This window comes from Erinaceus europaeus, chromosome 17, assembly GCF_950295315.1.
Source record: "Erinaceus europaeus chromosome 17, mEriEur2.1, whole genome shotgun sequence".
Classification (NCBI taxonomy): Eukaryota; Metazoa; Chordata; class Mammalia; order Eulipotyphla; family Erinaceidae; genus Erinaceus; species Erinaceus europaeus.
Window position 1 is genome coordinate 13341999 of NC_080178.1, and position 25481 is coordinate 13367479.

At 38.2% G+C, this 25481-nt stretch overlaps 1 protein-coding gene and 1 pseudogene across 1 annotated transcript; both read right to left on the reverse strand.

Annotated features, from left to right (window-relative positions):
- Positions 1-3498: 3498 nt before the first annotated feature.
- Positions 3499-4431, reverse strand: LOC103109985 (olfactory receptor 4A47-like). Its single transcript, XM_007519125.2, has one exon. It carries the CDS (start codon positions 4426-4428, stop codon positions 3499-3501), a length of 930 nt encoding a protein of 309 aa, XP_007519187.2. The 5' UTR covers positions 4429-4431.
- A 16018-nt stretch (positions 4432-20449) lies between these two features.
- Positions 20450-21450, reverse strand: LOC103109986 (putative olfactory receptor 4A4; annotated as a pseudogene).
- Positions 21451-25481: the final 4031 nt, after the last annotated feature.

Here is a 25481-nt window from a genome sequence, read left to right on the forward strand (position 1 = left end):
AGGGGTATTCATTTCCTGGTACCTAATTTTGGGGATGTGAGAGTCTTGTAGGCATCTATCTTGGTGAGATGAGAAATTGTATCCATAGATCAACAACTGTATTGTGATCCATTAACCTACCAACATTTTTTTAAAAAGGATAGAAACTAGCATAAGACTGGGTGTGTAAAGAAAATATGTCTACATTTCTGTTAGGAACATAAATTATTAAGCTCCTAAGCGAAACAGTCTAGATATTCTTTAACATGTTAAAAATAAACATAGACTTGAGGAAGACTGATACTGCAATAAGTGCATCCTGAAATGTTCCCAGCTGTGATCATGAACTACAAGCTCAGAGGAACAGGGATTCGGAGGTTACACAAGTCTCTATTCTAAATATAAATATATGAGCCCTGGGTCAGGTGGATGGGGTAAACAGTTAATTTTTTTTTCTGTAGGATTCAGAGCTACTCTCTGTCCTGATCTAACGTTCTAGATCCATTTTCAAGTTTGACACCAAAACTCAGACAATATTTTTGTCCAACTCCATTTTAGTTATCAAACTCAAGAAAAATCTACATTAGTCCTCAGCCCCTACAAACATACATAAAATAGACATCCTCACTTCTTTCCACCCTAAAATATTTATTGCTATCTGCTCTATCTCTACTTTTTGGTTCCTCTCCTATTTTACAATTTACCACCTTTTAGCCACCAAGTAGTAGATATTATCACCATTCCATCCTCACTTCTCTCAGCAGACAACTTCACAAATATGTCCAGGAACCTCACCTCTCCAGAGCCCTATCCACTAGGGAAAGATAGAAACAGGCTGGGGGTATTGATTGACTGGCCAGTGCCCATTTCCAGAGAGAAGCAATTACGGAAGCCATACCTCTCACTTCTGCATCCCCAAAAGAATTTTGGTCTATGTTTCCAGCTGGAGATAACTGATAGGGGAAGGTGACCAGAGGGCTCTAAACCCCAATTCCATCAAGACCCAGAGAGAGAAGAGGGAAAAGGATGGTACATAGGAAGTAGTAATAGAAATATAGGTATTACTTGGAAAGGAAGAAAATCTGGGTCCATGGGGAAAATGGGCAAACATATAGTCATAGAAATAATAAAAATCCCTACCAACATAGGAAAAAATACTCAAAGACAACACTGAAATACCACATCATTCCTGTGAGAATGTCATGCATCAGAAAGGACAGTAACATCAAATTTTGAAGAGGTTGTGAGTAAAAAAAAAACAACCTTTTACAAGTCAGTGTCATTCCGTTATGAAACACTAAGTTGGAAGAAGAAGAAAACCAGAAATCAATTCCTTTTATTATAGCAACAAAAACATAAGATATCTAGGAATAAATCTAACCAAAGAAGTTAAAGAATTGTATACTGGTAATTATGAGTGACTACTCAAAAAATAGAAAAAGATACAAAGAAATGGAAAGCTAGTCCATGTTCATGAGTTAGAAGAATTAACATCATTAAAATGAATATACTACTCAGAACCATGTACAAATTTAATGCAATACCATCAAGATCCCAACCACATATTTTAGGAGAATAGAACAAATGCTATAAATATTTATCTGGAACCAGAAAAGACCTAGAATTGCCAAAACAGTCTTGAGAAGAAAGAACAGAACTGGAGGCATCATACTCCCAGTTCTCAAATTGTATTATAGGGCCATTTTCATAAAAACTGCTTGGCACTGGAACATGAATAGACACACTGACCAGTGGAATAGAACTGAGAGCCCAAAATTAAGCCCACACACATATGGACATCTAATCTTTGACAAAGGTGCCAGACAATTAAATGGGGAAAGCAGAGTCTCATAAAACTAGTTAAATAAATAACCAATACAATAAGGGTACAGGATATAATCTGCTGGTAGTACACCACATCCAGTTTAATCTGCAGCACCATGAAATGCCACTGTTGAGATCAGTGATCTCGTTTCTTTTTATAATATCTATTTATTAGATAGAGACAGAGAGACACTGAGATGATGAAAGGGGCACAGAGGAGAGAGAATGAGAGACACCTGCAGCACTGCTGCACCTCTTGTGGACCTCTCCACACCCCACAGGTGAGGTCTGGGGATTTGGACCTGGGTCCTCAGCACAGTAATATATGTGCTCAATTGAGTGTAACATCACCATTCACCATCTCTCATTTTTATGAAAACTATATATAGATAAATCAGCCATTTGTCAGTTCTATGACTCTAGGTAAGTTATTTCAATATTTCAGAAGTTAGTTACCTATTCTGGAAAGAGGAATAATTGCAGTTATTCCATAGGTCTCTCGTAAAGACAAAAATAAGAAAAGCTGCTCAGTAATTTCATCCATTTTATATCCAGTGTCTTTCATTTAACCTCACACTTCTGAGTATTCTTCATAGTCTCTAGTATGATATCAACGTACTGAATGATAAACATAGCGCAGAGGCTCCAAACTAGATAGACAAATTACAAACTGATGAGGACAACAATAGTTAATCAACAAACTAACAAAATAGACATTATCCTGTGTACTTTGAACATATTATCTAACCTAATGCATACATTCACGCTGTGAAATAAGTACTATCTTGCTACTATATTTAAGAGCTGACATTAAATAAGACTCTGGTGTTGAGATATGTATGCTGTCTTGCATTAGCTAGTGAGAAAAGCCAGAGGGAGAAGAGTAAATACTGGATGATCCCATTTATAGGTAGTATTTAAGAAAAATGGAGTGGGGGGAGGCACAGGGTGAAGCTTGGCCTGAACTGGATGTTACAACAAAGCAGTCAAGCAAAGAATTCTGGACTAGGGGGATATGGACGCGTGTACCAAGCATCCAGTACACAGTACACACTGGTGAAGAGGCATTCAGGTTGGTAGCAGGAGAGGTGTGCAGACACCTATCACAGGAAGGTAAGAGATTGTGCCAACGTGTTAACAAATATACTGTAAATCACTAATTCTTTAATAAAATGATAAAAATATACAAAAATAAAACATATATAACTCTCTTGACTACATAATTCTAAGTGCTTCCACATCTCAAACTCTGATGCTTACAAAATTTTCTGATGAGCTCCAGTGGCACAATCAGTTAGCGCACAGTGCTTATAAAAATTTTTTAATAACAGCCCTAAAAGTCTATATACAACCGTGTAAACTTTATGGGAAAATATATGAAATGATGTTGGTCTTATAGGAAGCTAACTCCTTCACTATGACAAACAGTTAAGTCTAGATGCTGAAAAAAAGAAACTTTTGCTAGTTCAAGAAAAAAATATCAATCAGCCCAAATCTGATCTAGTCTATACTAGAACACACACACACACACACACACACACACACACACACACACCAGATATATGTTTAGTTTTAAAGACAAAGATATATTACAATAAATACTTAAGAGAAAAAGGGAAATAGCATAGTAGGATGGCTTTTACAATCCTAGAAGACTGACTCTAAAACCAAATTACTTTATTTTGGATGGTGAACCTATTTTCTACTTGATATGACTTTATGCTTCCAGAGTTGCTTCACAGCATTTGTCATCTCAGAATTTCTTAATGAGTAAATTAATGGGTTCAGCATGGGAGGAACAACTGTACAAAACACACTTAATGATTTGTCAATCGGGTAGGTCTTTGGAGGTCTTACATACATGAAAATACAGGGAACAAAGAAGAAAACAACCACAGTGATGTGGGAACCACAGGTCTGGAGGGCTTTCCTCTTCTCTTCCTTACTAAGATTCTTTATGTCTTTAAAGATGGCAACATAAGATATGATTAAGAAGAAAAACACAATGATGCATATCAACCCTGCATTGGCCACCACGAAGATACCAATGAAATAGGTGTCAGAACAGACAAGTTTCAACAAGGGGTACATGTCACAGACATAATGATCAATAACATTGGGACCACAGAATGGGAGACTATAAAAAGTACTGAGTAGAAATATTGCATGTATAAAAACTCCAACAAAAGACACAATCAGCAGTACAACACACACCCACTGTCTCATGATAATCAAATAATGCAGAGGCTTACAGATGGCCACATAGCGGTCAAAGGCCATCACCAGCAGTAAGGAGATTTCTGTTCCACCCAGAAAATGTTCTGTAAAAAGCTGAATCATACAAGATTGGAAGGATATAGTATTTGTCCCAAAGAACAAATCCAAAACCAACCTGGGTGAAATAGAAGAGGAATAAATGGCATCTATAAATGATAAGCAAGCAAGAAAAAAGTACATTGGGGAATTCAGAGTCTTACTGAGTGAGACAGTCACCACAATGAGCATGTTTCCAACTATGGTCAAAATGTAAGTCAGCAGGAACAGAGCAAAAAGGATTTTCTGCTCCTTTGGATTCTGTGTGAGGCCCAAGAGGACAAAGAAAGTCACATTTTTTCTTGGTTCCATCTAGTTTATACAGAAGGTGAATTCAGATATGGAAGCAGTTCACCTAAAAATCAAGGAAGGAGAATACAATTTAAGATTAATCTTTTATTATTTATTCATTTAACTAAAATATCAGTAGACAGTATTTGTGGCAGGACACTGATACTGTCAATTTGCATAACGTCTATTTTCCTACTTTCAGTATGTGATATAGTATGCGGAGATAGACTCCTACACACCAATATAATAAGAGCCATTAGAATGATGTATGCAGGGAGTCCGGCAGTAGCGCAGTGGGTTAAGCGCATGTGGCGCAAAGCTCAAGGACCAGCCTAAGGATCCTCCTGGTTTGAGCCCCCAGCTCCTCACCTGCAGGGGAGTCACTTCACAGGCGGTGAAGCAGGTCTGCAGATGTCTATCTTCCTCTCCCCCTCTCTGTCTTACCCTCCTCTCTCCATTTCTCTCTGTCCTATCCAACAAGGAAGACATCAGTACCAACAACAATAACTACAACAACAATAAAAAAAAAAGGGAAAAATAAAAAAAAAGAATGATGTATGCACTGTGCTAAGGGTCACTGTATGGGAACATTTCAATCAAACTAGAATCAGAGATTTTCCAGAAGTAAGGTTTTTTGTTTGCTTGTTTGTTGGGCCTCCAGGGTTATTGCTGGGGCTCGGTGCCTGCACCACGAATCCACTGCTCCTGGAGGCTATTTATTTTTTTTCCCTTTTGTTGCCCTTGTTGTTTTATCATGTTGTGGTTATAATTACTGTTGTTGTTATTGATGTCATTGTTTTGGATAGGACAGAGAGAAATTGAGAGAGAAGAGGAAAAAAGAAGCGAAGAGACAGACAGACACCTGCAGACCTATTTCATGGCTTGTGAAGCAACCCCCTGCAGGTGGGGAACCCAGGGCTCGAACCAGGGGCTTGAACCATGTTTTGTGTTTTTTTTTAATTATTTAATTAATCTATTTATTTTGAATAGTGGCAGAAAGAAATTGTGAGGAAAGGGGAGATAAATAAAGTCACAAAAGTGTAGCACTTGTGATGCATTTAAGGTAGTTTACATATTTGATGTGAGTAGACAAAATCATGAGTAGAAGTTCTCTTTTCTGTCTCTCAGACCTCTAGCGGAGGCTAGCTCATTAGTCCTCTTTCTCAAGTCCAATACATGCTGATGCACAAGTTAGTGTCTTGCAAATCAACATTTCCTCATTTAACACATGAACAATTAATAAAAAGAAAATATGAAACATTAAAACATCATATATACAATGGAATACTACTCAGTGACCAGAAAACATGAAACCTTGCTTTCCACTGCAACATGGGCCGAACCAGAGAAGACTATGCTATATAAATAAGGCAAATCAGAGACAAGTAAATACCAGGTGGTCTCACCCAGATGTCACCTTTAAAGAACAAGAGAATTGACAAAGTGAAACATAAATAAAGCCTTAATCCATGAATGCAGATCTGAAATTATTGGCACTAAGGGGAAGGAAGAGCTAGGGGAATTAAAAGTGAAGAGCGGCTTTAAAGTTGGTAGTGCTGATTCTCCCATCAACCCCTCCGAGCATTCAGCTAAGTAAAATATCCCTTGCTTTAATGTCACCCCCAAGTTGGATCAGTGTACTGTGTTTCCTGAGACCTTCATTAGATTATCATGGCAAACTACCCAGGATTTAAAAATTGAGACAGGGAAAGGAATTTATCTCATTTCACATTCCTAATATGCCATAGTGTCTTAGATGGTCCCTTCTGAGAATAAAGGGTGGTGAAAACACATGGTGTGTCTTTTCCAATTGACCTTTTGAAGGATTATGTAGAATAAAACTCAAATTAGCGTAGAAGGAAATAGAACAACAGAGGTTTCAAAATTCCTCAGGTTCACCTACTGGCAAACAGAACAGAAAGTTGCTTTTTTTCCCTCTTTATTCTTAGTTTTCAATCACACTAATAACAATTTAAATTGTGTTATATTAAATAAATTATGTACTTGTGGAAATTCAATTCAAAATAGGAATAATGTAATCTTTTAAAAAATATTTATTACCTTTTGTTGCTCTTTTTATTGTTGTAGTTACTATTGTTGTTGTTGTTGTTGTTGTTGGATAGGACAGAGAGAAATGGAGAGAGGAGGAGAAGAGAGAGGGGGAGAGAAAGACAGACACCTGCAGACCTGCTTCACCGCCTGTGAAGCAACTCCCCTGCATAAGAGGAGTCGGGGACTCGAACCAGGATCCTTAAGACAATCCTTGCGGGAGTCGGGCAGTAGCACAGCGGGTTAAGCGCAGGTGGCGCTAAGCACAAGGACCAGCGGAAGGATCCCGGTTCAAGCCCCCGGCTCCCCACCTGCAGGGGAGTCGCTTCACAGGCAGGGAAGCAGATTTGCAGGTGTCTGTCTTTCTCTCCCCCTCTCTGTCTTCCTCTCCTCTCTCCATTTCTCTCTGTCCTATCCAACAACAATGACATCAATAATAACTACAACAACAAAAACAACAAAATTAATTAATTAATTAATTAATTATTTTGAAAAAGATAAAAAATGTTAAAAAAAAAAGACAATCCTTGCACTTTGTGGCACCTGCACTTAACCTGTTGCACTACTGCCCAACTCCCTCTGTAATCTTCTTTAAAAGGTTGGTTTGATGCTTAGACAGGTCAAACACAAAATGCCTGTCACATAATAGAAACATAATAATATATTATTGTTACAACAACAACGAAAGATGTATCGAGGGGTACTTTGGCCCCTGGTGGAGGGAAATAAGCACTTGCTGATGGACAGGGCATGCTAACACATGTTTTAAAGAGGTGTACCCCTTAAACATAGTCTTGTGAAATATTTCCTGTACTAAAAAAATGAGCAAATCAAAACTAAGGTCTTATTCTTCATGTATCATCATCATGCAAACTTCTACAACAGATCCCAATCATGCTCTCAAAATGAATGTGTTCTATTTAATATTTTTAATAATAAGAACTGCAGTCTCTATGTCATCCTTGAAGAAAGTGAGTCAAATTTCTGATGAAGAATTTGGCACAAGATCACATATTTATGAAAAAATATCAGGATTGAAATATAACTTAATGTCAGATGAATAACTTTCGTTACATCAGACAGAAATCCTCAAAATATTTCAGCCTGACCCTATCATGTCCTGTTAGTCTTACCTGTTACAGAATGTGCATAATCAGGAAAAAGAATTTCTAACTCACCATGAAGATGGAGGATTCTTCTTTCACCTAGTATAATGACAGAGGTGAGAAGCATTACTACTTTTGGATGCTAGATTTCATTCAGGGATCTATCTACTCTCTCCATGGCTTCTTCAGATTATCCAGAAGATTCTTTTTATTTTCAACATATATTATTTAAAAATAATTATGTGTGCTACACAGAAAACCAAAAGCTTATCATACCTGAATAATTATTAAAAATAAAAGAAAAAACTATTTCAAATCTTATCTTTACAAATAATATAGTAGCTAGGCATTTTCCAGGGAAATATTTCTCTACTGCCCCTCCTTTTTTTCCTAGAAACTGCAAAACAGAAAAAAAAAATACTACTCAAGGGTTTAGTTGTCTCATCTTGTTATGTTCATGTGGTCAAACTAGTTGACCTGAGATTTTAAGATACTATTTCACAATTTTTATAGCATGCTTTAATCCTAAGAAAGATCTTCCTGGAAATTTACATCAGTCTTAAGAGAAAACATTATCATCCCTGTAGGGACACAGATCACTGTTTATTTTATCCTTTCTCATCATATCTCACTGTATCCTATCATTGGATCATGTCCAAGACTGTTTTGAGCTTAATTAAATTCACTGGGATTGTCCAAAAAAAATGTTAAAACCATATAATGTTGTATGGTGCTAAGAGACCAAATTGTATAATTAGGGTCAGAAAACAATAACATAGAGAAAGCGATAGCTTTAGAGTCATTCTTAAGCCATTATTCAACCAGAAAAATAACAAACCATCCCAGGCATTGGGAGTGGGAAACCCTTCTATACTGTTGGCAGAAATGCAAATTGGTTCAGTTCCTAGCAAAGTCTGGAGAGTCTTCAAAATATTAAGTATGGACCTAGCATAACATCTAGAAATCTAAGGATCTATCCAACGAATACAAAGACACAATCATTCAACAGATATGTCATAGAGCATATATGATTTTCATGTCAGAGGTTCAGAGGCCCCACGTTAAATCCCTAGTATCACCGTAAGTCAGAGCTGAGTAAAGCTTTGGTCTTTCTCTCTGTATTTCTTTCTCATTAAAATAAAAGAAAATAAATAAATGAAACTGTTTCTTTCTTTTTTTTATTTAAGAAAGGATTAACAAAACCATAGGGGAGGAGGGGTACAACTCCACACAATTCCCACCACTCAATCTCCATATCCCACCCCCTCCCCTGATGGCTTTCCCACTCTCTATCCCTCTGGGAGCATGGACCCAGGGTCATTGAGGGTTACAGAAGGTAGAAGGTCTGGCTTCTGTAATAGCTTCCCCGCTGAACATGGGCATTGACTGGTTGGTCCATACTCCCAGTCTGCCTCTCTCTTTCCCTAGTAGGGTGTGTCTCTGGGGAAGCTGAGCTCCAGGACACATTGGTGGGGTCTTCAGTCCAGGGAAGCCTGGCCAGCATCCTGATGGCATCTGGAACCTGGTTACTGAAAAGAGAGTTAACATACGAAGCCAAACAAATTGTTGAGCAATCATGGACCCAAAGCTTGGAATAGTGGAGAGGATGTGTTAGGGAGGTACTCACTGCAAGCTCTAGTGTACTTCTGCTTTCAGGTATATATTTTGCAGTAGTTTAAGGATATGTATGAACATATGCTCTCTCTTACAGAAACTGGTGTATATCTAGGTTTTGGGACTTTGTTATAAAGTGAACCACCTGGGATGGAATTAGAGTATACTATGAAAGGAAAGGTCTCACCCGAGTAATGAAGCTGAAGGGTTGTCATTCCACACGTGAAGTCTCTGGACACAGTCTGTAGTGAAGCGTGTTGAGGTGGCAATCGTTGCGTTGGTTAGGCTGTGATCGGCGGATGCAATATTATTTGATATGGATTGGGAGAGGCATACGGGAAAGGAGGCCCTATCCAAGGGTTCCAGGACTGGGGGAAGTAGGGGCTCTATAGTGGAGATGTGAGGTTCCTGCTGTCTTAGGGTTCAAAAAGACAATCGATAGTTAATGTTATCATCAAATTATCTGGTAATTGGGTTAACTTTGAAAAGTCCTTTTGTTATGGTTTGCTGTACAGTACCCAGTATCTTGTATATAGCTGTGCTATTGGTTGCTTCTGATCTACTTGGTCTAGGCTTTTGAGAGAGTCCGCATATCAAATACACAGCCTATATATTAAAAAGATTCAGTTTGTGTTTGAAAAACTTTGAGACATACAATTCATTTTCCCCCTCTCATATTAATTAACTAGTGATTTATATGTCTACATTTTGCTAGGAGTGCACATAAATCACTAGTGCATGTCTACCCCTCACCACAGGGTTTTTACTTTGGTGCCCTACTTACAATTTGGTAAGGTCCTGCTTTTAGTTTCCCTTTCCGATCTTCTTCCTCAACTTCTGTTGATGAGTGGGATCATCCCAAACTCATCTTTATCTTTCTGACTTAGCTCACTTAACATAATTCCTTCTAGCTCTGTCCAAGTTGGGTCAGAGAAGGTGGGTTCATTGTTCTTGATAGCTGCATAGTATTCCATTGTGTATATATATGCCACAGCTTTCTCAGCCACTCATCTGTTGTTGGGCACCTGGGTTGCTTCCAGGTTTTAGCTATTATGAATTGTGCTGCTATGAACAGAGGAGTACACACCTCTTTCTGGTTGGGTGTTATGGAGTCCTTGGGGTATAACCCCAGGAGAGGAATTACTGGATCATATGGAAGGTCCATGTCTAGCCTTCTGAGAGTTTTCCAGACTGCTCTCCACAGAGGCTGGACCAATTTACATTCCCACCAGCAATGTAAAAGGGTTCCTCTGTCCCCACAACCTCTCCAGCATTTGTTGCTGCTATCCTTTTTGATGTATGCCATTCTCACAGGAGTGAGGTGGTATCTTAGTGTTGTCTTAATTTGCATTTCTCTGACAATCAGTGACCTAGAGCAGTTTTTCATATGTTTGTTAGCCTTTTGGATCTCCTCTGAGGTGAATGTATTGTTCATATCCTCTGCCCATTTTTGAATGGGGTCATTTGCTTTTTTAGTGCTAAGTTTGCTGAGCTCTTTATATATTGTGGTGATTAGTTTCTCTTCTGATGTATGGCATGTGAAGATCTTCTCCCAATGAAACTGTTTCTTAATAATAATGATATTAATAAATGTACCTTTGGGGCCAGGCAGTGGTCCACCAAGTTTAGCGCACACGTTACAATGTTCAAAGACCTGGGTTCAAGCTCTGTGTCTCCACCTGTAGGAAGGAAGCTTCACAAGCAGTGAAGATCCTTCCTCTCTATCTCCCTCTTCCTTCTTAGTTTCTATCTCTATAAAATTCAAAATAAGAATAGGAAAGCTATTGAGGGAGGAGATGGGATACGGAATTCTGGTGGTGGAAATTGTGTGGAGTTGTACCCCTCTTATCCTATGGTGTTGTCAGTGTTTCCTTTTTATAAATAAAATTAAAAAATAAGTAAATATCATTTAAAATCTATTTTGAAAAAGAAAACACTTCCCTTTTTAAATTGTTATTGGTGATTTAATATTGATTTGCAAAAAAGTGCCATAAGAGGGGTAGAATCCTGCACCATTCTCACCCCCAGAATTCTGTGTCCCCATTCTCTCCATTGGAAACTGCAGTTCTCCCAACTTCACAGATAAGAATTGACTATTATTTCTATATTTATCATTTATATATATTTGTACATTTTTCCTATGGATCTGGCTTCCCTTCCTTTACTTTTTAACAAAATATATTTATTTACTATTGGATAGAGACAAAGAAATTGAGAGGGAAAGAGGAGATAAAGATAAAGAGGGAGAAAGACAGCTTCCAAAGCCACAGCCCCCAGCCCCCACACCACCAAACAGTGTGCTTTTTTGAATTCACTGATATATATTTGGGAATTATTTTGGGGAAGAATTCTGACTCAGTGTGGACTCTCACTGCGAGTGTCTCTGCTCAACTTCCCTTCTTCCTTTAGCCACCCCTAGAATATACAGTGGATAGTAGATTTGCATAACTGTCTAATTCAGCTATCCTTGTCTAGTCCTGAGGTTTTTTTTTTTTTTTTTTTTTTTCATTCTTAACAATCAGCTGCCTCTGATCACAAGGTATGAGGTAATCTGGGACAGGGTTTTTATTTATTTATTTTTTTTACCCAGCTCTATTTTACTATTAATATTATATAAAGGCATATATCTTCCCCCCCTTTTGGTTGATCAGAATTAACTCTTAGCATATATTTCAATGCTAGGGTAGTGGGCATCTTATCTGTTGTGGGAGGAACTTGTCTCCTTAATCCTACCTCCTCTACAGACTCTCCCCTACCTCCCCCTCCTAGCAAATCAAAAAAATTAAATTAAATTAAAAATAAAGTAATAAAAAACCTTTCCATTCACTGATCTTTATTATTATTTTTTTATTTATTTATTTATTCCCTTTTGTTGCCCTTGTTTTTTTTGTTTTTTTTTATTGTTGTAGTTACTATTGTTGTTGTCGTCACTGTTGGATAGGACAGAGAGAAATGGAGAGAGGAGGGGAAGACAGAGAGGAGGAGAGAAAGATAGACACCTGCAGACCTGCTTCACCGCCTGTGAAGTGACTCCCCTGCAGGTGGGGAGCCGGGGTTCGAACTGGGATCCTTATGCCGGTCCTTGTGCTTTGCGCCACCTGCGCTTAACCCGCTGTGCTACAGCCCGACTCCCTCACTGCTCTTTAATTACAGCTATTTTTCTTATCTTTTCTCTTTTCTCTCTCTAGTCTCTTCTTTCTTTTTCTTTTTTTTTTTTTATCTTGTCATACACTTCTTCCTTCCTTCTTCTTTGCCTTTTTGAATTTGAGAATTATTTTGGGGAAGAAATCTGACTCAGAGTGGACTCTCTATGTGTGTATCTCTGCTCAAGTCCCTTTTCCCCTCTAGTTACCCCTAGAATATACAGTGGATAGTAGATTTGAATAACTGTCAATTCTTGCTATCCCTTCTTTCATTTCTCTTTCTTCTTCACTGGGATTTGCTTACTATTTTTTCACGGACTGGAGAAATTCATGGGCTAACTGGCAATGATTAAACTGCTTCAATACTGGCTTCAGTTGCTACTGTAATTCCTGAGGTTGGTGAGTGCAGTTGTCATAAAGGTATTTAGTACAGTGTTGCTTCTACTCAAGACACAACAACTGAGGAACAACAGAGCATAAAAAAAGAAACATATAAATAAAAAAATGGGTAGATCAAAAACAAATAAAACTGCTACTCCAATGAATGAAGACAAAAGCCCAGAAGAAACTACAAATCAGCCAGAAGTAACCATAGATAAGAAAAGTATGCAAGCAATAATAAACTTATTAATCACAGAAATGAAAACAACATTGGAGGAAAGGAATGGCAATATTAGGGGAACAACAGTTGAGACCCCCAAGGAAAATACTGATTTTCTTGAGACAATTAGAGAACTGAAAGCTGAAATAGCTGTAATGAAGAAGCTGAGGCAAGGGAAAGCAGACTAACAGAAGCAGAAAACAGAATTAGTCAGACAGAGGATGAGTAAGAGAAAACTAAGAAAGATGTGAAAGAACTTTAAAAGAGATTGAGAGACACTGAAAACAACAACAGAGACATAAGGGATGATCTCAAAAGAAGTAATATTCGTATAATTGGCCTGCCAGAGGAAGAAAGAGAGGAAGGGGAAGCAAACATTCTAGAGGAAATAATAGAAGAAAACTTCTCAGACCTGAATAACAGAAAGGACATCAAGATTCAAGAGGCCCAGAGAGTTCCAAACAACATCAACCCAGACCTGAAGACACCAAGACACATCATAGTCACAATGAGAAGTAAGGATAAAGAAAGGATCCTAAATGCTGCAAGAGAGAAACAAAAAGTCACATACAAGGGAAAACCCATAAGATTATCTGCAGACTTCTCCACTCAAACTCTAAAAGCCAGAAGGGAGTGGCAAGATATCTATCGAGCCCTGAATGAAAAAGGGTTTCAAACAAGGATAATATATCCTGCTAGACTTTCATTCAAACTAGATGGAGGGATCAAAACCTTCTTAGACAAAAAACAGTTAAAGGAGACAACCATCACCAAGCCGGCCCTGAAAGAGGTTCGAAAAGACCTCTTATAAATAAGAACATCACTATAATACTGGCAATATATCAGAGCAAACAAAAAAAAATTTTTTTTGAACAATGGCACTACAATACATTAAATCCATAATATCAATAAATGTCAATGGCTTAAACTCACCCATCAAAAGGCACTGGGTTAGGGGATGGATCAGAAAACATAACCCAACCATATGCTGCTTGCAAGAATCCCATCTGTCACAACAAGATAAACACAGACTTAAAGTGAAAGGATGGAAAACTATCATACAGGCTAATGGTCCACAAAAAAGGGCAGGAACAGCCATTCTCATCTCAGACACGATAGATTTTAAATTAAATAAAGTAATAAAAGATAGGCAAGGACATTACATAATTATTAGAGGATCTATCAGCCTAGAAGACTTAACAATTATTAACATCTCTGCACCAATGAGGAACCATCTAAATACATTAAGCACCTACTGAAAGAATTTCAAAAATACATCAATAGTAATACAATAATAGTGGGAGACTACAATACCCCACTCTCACACGTAGACAGATCAAAAAACCAGAGAACCAATAAAGATACAAGAGAATTGAATGAAGAGATTGACAGACTCGACCTCTTGGACATTTTTATAGTCCTTCACCCCCCAAAAACTGGAATACACCTTCTTTTCAAATCCACATAACACATACTCAAGGATAGACCACAGGTTAGGCCACAAAGACAGCATCAATAAATTCAAAGCATTGAAATCATCCCAAGTATCTTCTCAGACCACAGTGGAGTAAAACTAACATTTAACAACAAACAGAAAATTATTAAAAGTCACAGAATTTGGAAACTAAACAATATACTCCTTAACAACCACTGGGTCAGAGATTCACTCAAGCAGGAAATCCAAATGTTCCTGGAAACAAATGAAAATGAAGACACAACCTATCAAAATATTTGGGACACAGCTAAAGCAGTACTGAGAGGGAAACTTATAGCCATACAATCACATATTAAACAACAAGAAAAAGCTCAAATGAACGACCTTACTGCACACCTCAAGGATTTAGAGGAAGAGGAACAAAGGAATCCTAAAGCAACCAGAAGGACAGAAATCACTAAAGTTAGAGCAGAAATAAACAACATCGAAAATAAAAGAACCATACAAAAGATTAATGAAGCCAAATGTTGGTTCTTTGAAAGATTAAACAAAATTGACAAACCCCTAGCCAGACTCACCAAACAAAAAAGAGAGAAGACTCAAATTAATAGAATTGTAAACGATGGAGGATGTATCACAACTGACACCACAGAAATCCAGAGAATCCTGCGAAACTTCTATAAAGAACTATACACCACCAAGCTAGAGAATCTGGAAGAAATGGAACAATTCCTAGAAGCATATGCCCTACCAAAACTGAACCAAGAAGAACTACAAAATCTAAATGCACCAATCACAGACAAAGAAATTGAAACCGTTATTAAGAACCTCCCCAACAACAAAAGTCCTGGACCAGAAGGCTTTACAAATGAATTCTACAAAACTTTCAGGAAACAGTTAGTACCCATACTTCTTATGCTTTTCCATAAGATTGAAGAAACAGGAATACTCCCTTCCACATTATATGAAGCCAACATCACCCTGATACCAAAAGCTGATAGGGACAGAACAAAAAAGGAAAACTACAGACCAATATCTCTGATGAACATAGATGCCAAAATATTAAACAAGATCTTGGACAACCGGATACAGCAACATATCAAAAAGATTGTTCATCACGACCTAGTGGGATTTATCCCAGGAATGCAAGGCTGGTTCAACATCCATAAGTCAATCAATGTCATTCACCACATCAATAAAAGCAAAGCCAAAAAACACATGATTATCTCAATAGATGCAGAGAAAGCCTTTGACAAAATCCAACACCCATTCATGCTCAAAACTTTACAAAAAATGGGAATAGATGGGAAATTCCTCAAGATAGTGGAGTCTATATATAGGAAACCTACAGCCAACATCATACTCAATGGACAGAAGCTGAAAGCATTCCCCCTCAGATCGGGGACTAGACAGGGCTGTCCACTGTCACTGTTACTCTTCAACATAGTATTGGAAGTTCTTGCCATAGCAATCAGGCAAGAGAAAGAAATCAAAGGAATACAGATTGGAAGGAAAAAAGTCAAGCTCTCACTATTTGCAGATGATATGATAGTATACATAGAAAAACCTAAAGAATACAGCAGAAAACTACTGGAAGTTATTAGGCAATATAGGAAGGTATCAGGCTACAAAATCAATGTACAAAAATCAGTGGAATTTCTTTATGCAAACACTAAATCTGAAGAAGAAGACATCCAGATATCATTCCATTTACTGTTTCCGCAAAACCAATCAAATACCTAGGAATAAAATTGACCAAAGAAGTGAGAGACTTGTATGCTGAAAACTATGAGTCTCTACTCAAGGAAATAGAAACTGATACCAAGAAATGGAAAGATATCCCATGCTCATGGATTGGAAGAATAAACATCATCAAAATGAATATTCTCCCCAGAGCCATATACAAATTTAATGCAAAACCCATCAAAGTTCCACCAAGCTTCTTTAAGAGAATAGAACAAACACTATAATCATTTATCTGGAACCTGAAAACACCTAGAATTGCCAAAACCATCCTAAGGAAAAGAAACAGAAATGGAGGCATCACACTCCCAGACCTTAAACTATATTATAAAGCCATCATCATCAAAAGAGCATGGTACTGGAACAAAAAAAGTCACACAGACAAGTGGAACAGAATTGAAAGCCTAGAATTAAATCCCCACACCTATGGACATCTAATCTTTGATAAGGGGGCCCAAAGGATTAAATGGAAAAAGGAGGCTCTCTTCAATAAATGGTGCTGGGAAAACTGGGTTGAAACATGCAGAAGAATGAAATTGAATCACTTTATCTCACCAGAAACAAAAATCAACTCCAAATGGATCAAAGACCTAGATGTCAGACCAGAAACAATCAAATACTTAGAGGAACACATTGGTAAAACACTTTCCCACCTACACCTCAAGGACATCTTTGATGAATCAAACCCAACTGCAAGGAAGACTAAAGCAGAAACAAACCAATGGGACTACATCAAATTGAAAATCTTCTGCACATCCAAAGAAACTATTAAACAAACAAAGAGCCCCCTCACAAAATGGGAGAAGATCTTCACATGCCAGACATCAGACAAGAAACTAATCACCAAAATATATAAAGAGCTCAGCAAACTTAGCACCAAAAAAGCAAATGACCCCATTCAAAAATGGGCAGAGGATATGAACAAAACTTTCACCTCAAAGGAGATACAAAAGGCTAACAAACATATGAAAAATTGCTATAGGTCACTGATTGTCAGAGAAATGCAAATTAAGACAACACTAAGATACCACCTCACTGCTGTGAGAATGGCATACATCAAAAAGGACAGCAGCAACAAATGCTGGAGAGGTTGTGGGGACAGAGGAACCCTTTTACACTGCTGTTGGGAATGTAAATTGGTCCAGCCTCTGTGGAGAGCAGTCTAGAAAACTCTCAGAAGGCTAGACATGGACCTTCCATATGATCCAGTAATTCCTCTCCTGGGGTTATACCCCAAGGACTCCATAACACCCAACCAAGAAGAGGTGTGTACTCCTATGTTCATAGCAGCACAATTCATAATAGCTAAAACCTGGAAGCAACCCAGTTGCCCAACAACAGATGAGTGGCTGAGAAAGCTGTGGCATATATATATACACAGTGGAATACTATGCAGCTATCAAGAACAATGAACCCCCCTTCTCTGACCCATCTTGGACAGAGCTAGAAGGAATTATGTTAAGTGAGCTAAGTCAGAAAGATAAAGATGAGTTTGGGATGATCCCACTCATCAACAGAAGTTGAGGAAGAAGATCTGAAAGGGAAACTAAAAGCAGGATCTGATCAAATTGTAAGTAGGGCACCAAAGTAAAAACCCTGTGGTGAGGGGTAGACATGCAGCTTCCTGGGCCAGTGGGGGGTGGGAGCAGTGGGAGGGATGGGTCACAGTCTTTTGGTGGTGGGAATGGTGTTTATGTGCACTCCTAGCAAAATGTAGACATATAAATCACTAGTTAATTAATATGAGAGGGGGGAAAATAAATTGTATGTCTCAAAGTTTTTCAAAACACAAACTGAATCTTTTTAATATATTGGCTGTGTATTTGATATGCAGATTCTCTCAAAAGCCTAGACCAAGTAGATCAGAAGCAATCAATAGCATAGCTATATACAAGATACTGGGTACTGTATAGCAAACCATAACAAAAGGACATTTCAAAGTTAACCCAATTACCAAATAATGTGATGATAAGACTAACAATTGATTGTCTTTTTGAACCCTAAGACAGCAGGAACTTCACATCTCCACTTTAGAGCCTCTACTTCCCCCAGTCCTGGAACCCTTGGATAGGGCCCACTTTTCCGTATGCCTCTCCCAATCCATATCAAATAATATTGCATCCGCCAATCACAACTAACCAACGCAACGATTGCCACCTCAACACGCTTCACTTCAGACTGTTTCCAGAGACTTCACGTGTGGAATGACAACCCTTCAGCTTCATTACTCAGTGAGATCTTCCCTTTCATAGTATACTCTAATTTCATGTCAGGTGGTTCACTTTCTAACAAAGTCCCAAAACCTAGATATACACCAGTTTCTGTGAGAGAGAGCATATGTTCACACGTATCCGTAAAGTACTGCAAAATATATACCTGAAAGCAGAAGTACACTAGAGTTTGCAGTGAGTACCTCCCTAACACATCCTCTCCACTATTCCAAGCTTTGGGTCCATGATTGCTCAACAATTTGTTTGGCTTCGTATGTTAACTCTCTTTTCAGTAACCAGGTTCCAGATGCCATCAGGATGCTGGCCAGGCTTCCCTGGACTGAAGACCCCACCAATGTGTCCTGGAGCTCAGCTTCCCCAGAGACACACCCTACTAGGGAAAGAGAGAGGCAGACTGGGAGTATGGACCAACCAGTCAATGCCCATGTTCAGCGGGGAAGCAATTACAGATGCCAGACCTTCTACCTTCTGCAACCCACAATGACCCTAGGTCCATGTTCCCAGAGGGATAGAGAATGGGAAAGCTATCAGGGGAGGGGGTGGGATATGGAGATTGGGTGGTGGGAATTGTGTGGAGTTATACCCCTCCTACCCTATGGTTTTGTTAATTAATCCTTTCTTAAAAAAGAAAAAGACGCTTCAGGTAAGTTCTAGTTTACCCCACAGAAACACTAAAAAAAAAAAAGCACTAAGTGAACTTAAAAAAAAATAAGAGATTTTGAAACCAGTTCAAGGCATAAAGCAAACAAATATTTATCCAGTGAAAGGCCACATGCAAGGGTCCAGGTAGTGACCACTTGGTAGAACATATATGTCACTATATGGGAGTGAGGACTGGACGTGGAGTCCCCACCTACAGGGAGGAACCATCAAGATGGCAGAACACAGAAAAGCACTCCTTCTCCACCTCTCTCCTTCTCAATATTTTCTCTCTCTCATCTTCTATTGAAAAAAGAAAAAAAGAGAGAAAGGAAGAGAGACAGAGAGACAGTGGAGAACTATAGAGTTGTGAAGATACTGAACTTCAGAAATAAACCCTGTACTACCCCCCCAAAAAAAAAAAAAGAAAAAAGGAAAAGAAAATTCATATTCAAAATAGTAGGCTTTTATAACAAGACTCATGACAAAATTTACTATAGCACAATGACTGCATCTAAACGTGATTTGGGAGACTCTGGTGTGAGATGGATTAAATAATTAGCATACAAATCAACCCTTTTATTGTATGTTTTATTAAAATAACCATTCATAGTTATTATGATCTAATTTTTTCATAAAAAAATCAATTCATCCTGATACCAAAAATTTCATAGGTAATTCAAGTGAAAATGAGTAAGATTAATTTTCTAGAAAAAAATTAACTAGTGCAATGAAAGAAGAGAATGAAAAACAAGAATGTGGTTAGATATAAATTAATAAGAAAGTATATAAGCATAAATATTAATAAAAACTAGTGTGTAATATTAGTAATTTCTTTGGCTCATTCATTACTGTAATGCATTTCACACTTCTATGTGTGGTGACACATAGTACATTAAAAATTTACAATATATCAGGGAAACTTATTCCTATATCTTATTTTTAATTATCATAAGACTTTTGGAGTAAAGGTAACTTACCACAAGATTTAAGAAAAAAATCTAAATAGAGTGGCAGTGCAGCAGGTTAAGCACAGGCAGCGCTAAGTGCAAGGACCAAAGTAAGGATCCCAGTTCGAGCCCCCCACTCCCCACCTGCAGGAGAGTCGCTTCACAGGTGGCAAAGCAGGTCTGCAGGTGTCTATCTTTCTCTCCCCTCTCTGTCTTCCCCTCCTCTCTCCATTTCTCTCTGTCCTATCCAACAACGACAACATCAATAACTACAACAATAAAACAACAAGGGCAACAAAAGGGATTAAATTAATTTTAAAAAAATTCTAAATATATAAAAACTCAGGGCCAGTTGGTGGCACACCTGTTTGAGTACATATGCTACAATGCAAGGATCTGGGATCAAGTCCCCAGACCCCACCTGTAGGGGAGGAAGCTTCAAAAGTGGTAACACTGTGCTCCTCTCTCCCTCTCTATCCCCCCACTCCCCTCTCGATTTCTCTCTGTTTCTAACCAAATAAATACATTTTTTTAAAAATCTAAGAATTCCACATACCTAAATTTGCTCAATGTTAAAACTACTCTCTTCATGGTGAGTGAGAAACTTATTGACTCCAGGTTGACTTTTATTTTACAGAGCTTCTTCATAGCATTTGTCATCTCTGAATTTCTCAGAGTATAGATTAATGGGTTCAGCATGGGGGTTATAAGCGTATAAAACAAACTCAATGAATTGTCAATCCGGAAGGTCTTTGCAGGTCTGGCATACATGAAAATACAAGGAACAAAGAAGAGAATAACCACAGTGATGTGGGAGCCACAGGTCTGGAGAGCCTTCCTCCTCCCTTCCTGACTCAGGTTCTTTAGGGAGCGCAAGATGACAACATAGGAGACAAGCAAAAGCAGAAACACAATAGCACTACAGTGCAGATCATTCTTCCATTGGCTACCAATAAATAGGTGTCACTACAGATAAGTTTCAGTAAGGGATACATGTCACAGAGAAAGTGATCACTAATATTGAGACCACAGAATGGAAGTACTATAATAGTGCTAAGTTGAATTAATGAATGCAAGAAACCTCCAACCCAGGACAAGGCCAGCCATGCAACATACACCCATTGTCTCATGATAACCAAATAATGCAGGAGCTTGCCGATGGCCACATGTCAGTCACAGGCCATCACCAATAGCAGAAAGATCTCTGATGCACCAAAAAAGTGTTCAGTAAAGAGCTGGATTATACAAGATTGGAAGGGTATAATATTTGTATCAATTAATAGATCTCTGATTAACCTGGGGGTAACAGCTGAGGAAAATGTAGCATCCATAAATGATCAGCTATCAAGAAAAAAGGACATGGTTACAGTGCCCAGGCTCTTCCTGAAACTTAATGTCACCACAATGAGTATGTTGCTCACCATGATTAAAATGTAAAAAAGCAAGAACAGAACAAAAAGAAAATTTCTCTCTTTTCGATTCTCAGTGAGGCCCAGGAAGACAAAAATAGTCACATTATTCTTTGGTTCCATCAAGTATGTATAAGTGCTGGCTTCATATAGTAGAAGAAGTTTACCTATAAAACAAGTAGGTTAAAATTTTAAGGCACTCTAATGTAATCTTTTACTTTTTTTTCAAGTAAAAACATGTTTATAGAAACTGTGTCAGGTGCCTCTCATTCACTATGATTATCAGGATGAATTAAACATAGTGCTCCACAAATGATAATATGTTACATAATGAAGGCCAGAGAGTTCCAGAAAAATTAAAACAAAGGCCATGTTTACGCTATTCAAACACTCAACTATGTAAAGAGACAAACTTTGTATCAACAAGATAGACTTAGAGAATATTTCTTACAGTTGAGTAAAATAAGTTACATGGAGAATGATAAGTTACATATAATTTAACTCAAGTGTGAGACACAGAGAGAGTAAACAAATTGATGAACTAATTGAAATAAAAACTACCTTCTAGGCTAAAGAGCTAACTGGTGGGTACAGAAAATAAAAGGGAAGAAGGGCAGTATATTAGGCAAAAGAAATCCACTATGACATGAAGTGTTACTATATTAACTATTAGTGGTAAACTCAATATAGTACACACACATGGATTTTTAGTGATACACTCATAAAGCTTACATAGTGCTTTAATATAATGTGATTTCCATGAAATATATATCAATAAAAAATAAAGAGATCTATATGGTTACCTCTCCGCTCTTACTGTGCTCGTACATAAAGAATCAAGTTAATGGAGTGAGAAATGTATTAGTAGTGATTATCTGAAAATAAATGGGGTGACAATGGAGAGAAAAATTCATTTTGGCAGACATCAAATTCATATACTTTTAATCATTTCTGAGGTTGTTTTGCTTTCTGCTTTTGATCAGTCCTGATTCCACATTGTCCCCAAGATCTGGTCATAACTTAAACATTCATAGTTCCACTTTTTCTACTAATCTTTTTGATATGAACTAAGAACTTCTTCTTCTTCTAGCGTTTGCCAACTAAGAACTGAGAATACTTCTTTCTAAAGCCTCACAAGCTTGAGATACAGAACTTCATATAAACTTGCAAGAAATCACTATGAGGGCAGGGGAGATATTATCTAAAAAGACTTTCATGTCTGAACCTTCAAAGTTCCAGGGTCAGCCTACCTTTCACCCCCAACACATATACCCACACCCCATGAACTAAGAGCTTGTGTAGTGTGCTCTGGCAAGATAATAAGGAGGGGGAAGATGAAGGAGGAGGAGGAGGAGAAGGAGAAGAAAAGAAATAAATAAAACACTATTAAAGTGTATGGACAAATAGCATGATTGACTTGTTTTCTGGATATCCAATATCAGAAAAAATACAAACCAGGCGAACTATCATTTAAAGATTTTTTAAAATCATTTATTGGGAGATATTTTAAGTCTAACATGTAGAAATCTCTTGCACTAACTACCCTCACAACCTGCAACTGTATATTTTGGCTGGCTTCAATAGTCAAATTTATCTTTTTGAAAAATATTTATCTTATGCCACTTGAGGAAGACTGGTCTTGAAATGAGTGCAGCCTAGAGTGCTCCTAGCGATGGCCACAGAATGTGATCTCAGACTGACAGGGATGCAGAGGTTAAGTAGGTCTCTGTGCCGTGAATAGACATGGGCCCTAGATCAGATCAGTGAGGTCTACAGTTAATGGTATTTATATACTTTTCCCATGTTGGGAGCTACTCTGCCCTGACCCAGCTTTCTAGTCTGATTCCCAACTCTGACACCATCTCCCCAAACAACACTTTTATTCCATCTGCATGTTAGCTGTTAGGCTCAGGCAAAAAATTAGTAAAGTTATGGGTCCCTTGGAATATACCTAAATCAGACTTCCTAGCTTCTTCCAACATAAATACCCCAAAGCTCATCTGCTGTATTCTTACCATTAGGTTCCTGAAATTAAATAATTTGTTCTGCTTTATATCTTAAGGCTTTCAACTACCAAGTTGCAGATGCTACCATGACGCCAATTTGACTTCTCCAGATGACCTCACCCATGTGTCCTGGAACCCTGCTTCCCCAGAGCCCTACCCACTAGGTAGACTTCAATAGTAAGCCTTCAAAGAAACAGACTGGGGATATGGATTGAACTGCCAATGTCCATGTCCAGTGGAGAAGCAACAACAGATGCTAGACCTCCCACCTTCTGCACCCCATAAAGATCTTTGGTCCATACTCCCAGAGGGATAAATAGGGAACCTTCCAATGTAGAGGATAGGATACAGAACTCTGGTGCTGGGAACTGTATGGAATTGTACCCCTATTAATCCACAGTCTTGTCAATCACTATTAGATCACTATCAAAAATATATTTGTCTTATTAATGAGAGATAATTAAAAAAACTGGAGCCCCACTCTGGTATATGCAGTGCCAGGGACAGAACTTGTGACCTCATGCTTACAAGTCCAATTCTACACTCCTTGTGCCACTTCTAGGGCTGCTTGTTTTTCCTTTTGTCCTTATCAAAAAGCTCTTTTTACATGCATAATGTAGAATTAACTTTAAACATACACTTAAAGTCCCTAATCAATTGGACACAACTATCAATACTTACTAGACTGAGCTATTTTTAAGTCAACAAGATGATTGCTCTAAGAGCAGTAAGGGTAAATAAAATGTGAAACAAACTGAGGGTAGCATATTGCACCAAAAGATACTGGGGAAGGAAGAAAAGGAACAGGATGAAGAAACATTTCCATTCTGTTTTGCGTCCTAGACATCAATCAAGGGTAGATGAGAGGTGTCCCTATGTGTTAGAGACTATACTGTCTCTGAACTCCAACTCCAACTCCATCAGGAGAAAGAAGAGGCAAAGAGGAAGGACACTCAGAAGTAGTAACAGGTGTGGGTGTGACTTGAAGGGAAGAGAGTACACAACCATAGGAGGGGAAAAGGCAAATATATATAAATACAGACAAGTAGTTATAGAAGTCAATAGTCAATCTATATCTGCAACCTTGGGAGGACTACTGTACCGTCCAATGGAGGGAATGGTGATACAGAACTTTGGTGGTTGGAATGGTACAGAATTCTGCCCATTATCTTATTATTTTGGAAATCAATATTGCCAGTAATAAAATGTTTAAAAGACTATACTGTACATCATTAACTTCCCCGGTAAAATTAAAAATATGTGGTAATAATCCATAAAATGTCTTGCTCACATTTTCAAACTATAAATAAATTAGCATGCTCAGTAAGGGGAAAAAATTTTTTTTAATATATTTGTTTCTTTATTAATGAGAGGCATAGGAGAGAGAGAGAGAAAGAACCAGATATCACTCTGGTACATGTGTTGCCAGGGACTGAACTCAGGACCTCGCACTTGAGAGTCCAATGCTTCATCCACTGCACCACCTCCCGGACCACAGGGGGAAAACTTTTAAAATAAGAGCTTTCCTTAAAGAAGGCTTTATTTTTATTTTTATTTGTAAAAAGGAAACACTGACAAAAACAATAGGGTAAGAGGGGTACAACTCCACACAATTCCCACCATCAGAACTCCATATCCCATCCCCTCCCCTGATAGCTTTCCTATTCTTTAACCCTCTGGGAGTATGGAATTAGGATCATCATAGGATGCAGAAGGTGGAAGGTCTGGCTTCTGTAATTGCTTCCCCGCTGAACATGGGCGTTGACAGGTCAATCCATACTCCCAGCCTGCCTCTCTCTTTCCCTAGTGGGGTGGGGCTCTGGGGAAGTGGGGCTCCAAGACACATTGGTGGGGTTGTCTACCCAGGGAAGTCTGCTTGGCATCATGTTAGCATCTGGAACCTGGTGGCTGAAAAAAGAGTTAAGATATAAAGCCAAACAAATTGTTGACTAATCATGAACCTAAAGGCTGGAATAGTTTAGATGAAGAGTTGGGGAGTCTCCATTTTGTAGATAGTTAGTAGGTATATCTTAGTTATATTACAAAGAGCCCACAACTACACTAGTTTTTTTTTTCCCGAGTCTGACATCTGATATGCTGGGGATCTAAGTTATTGTCTGGGAGATGCTGTTATGGCTGGGAAAAGGA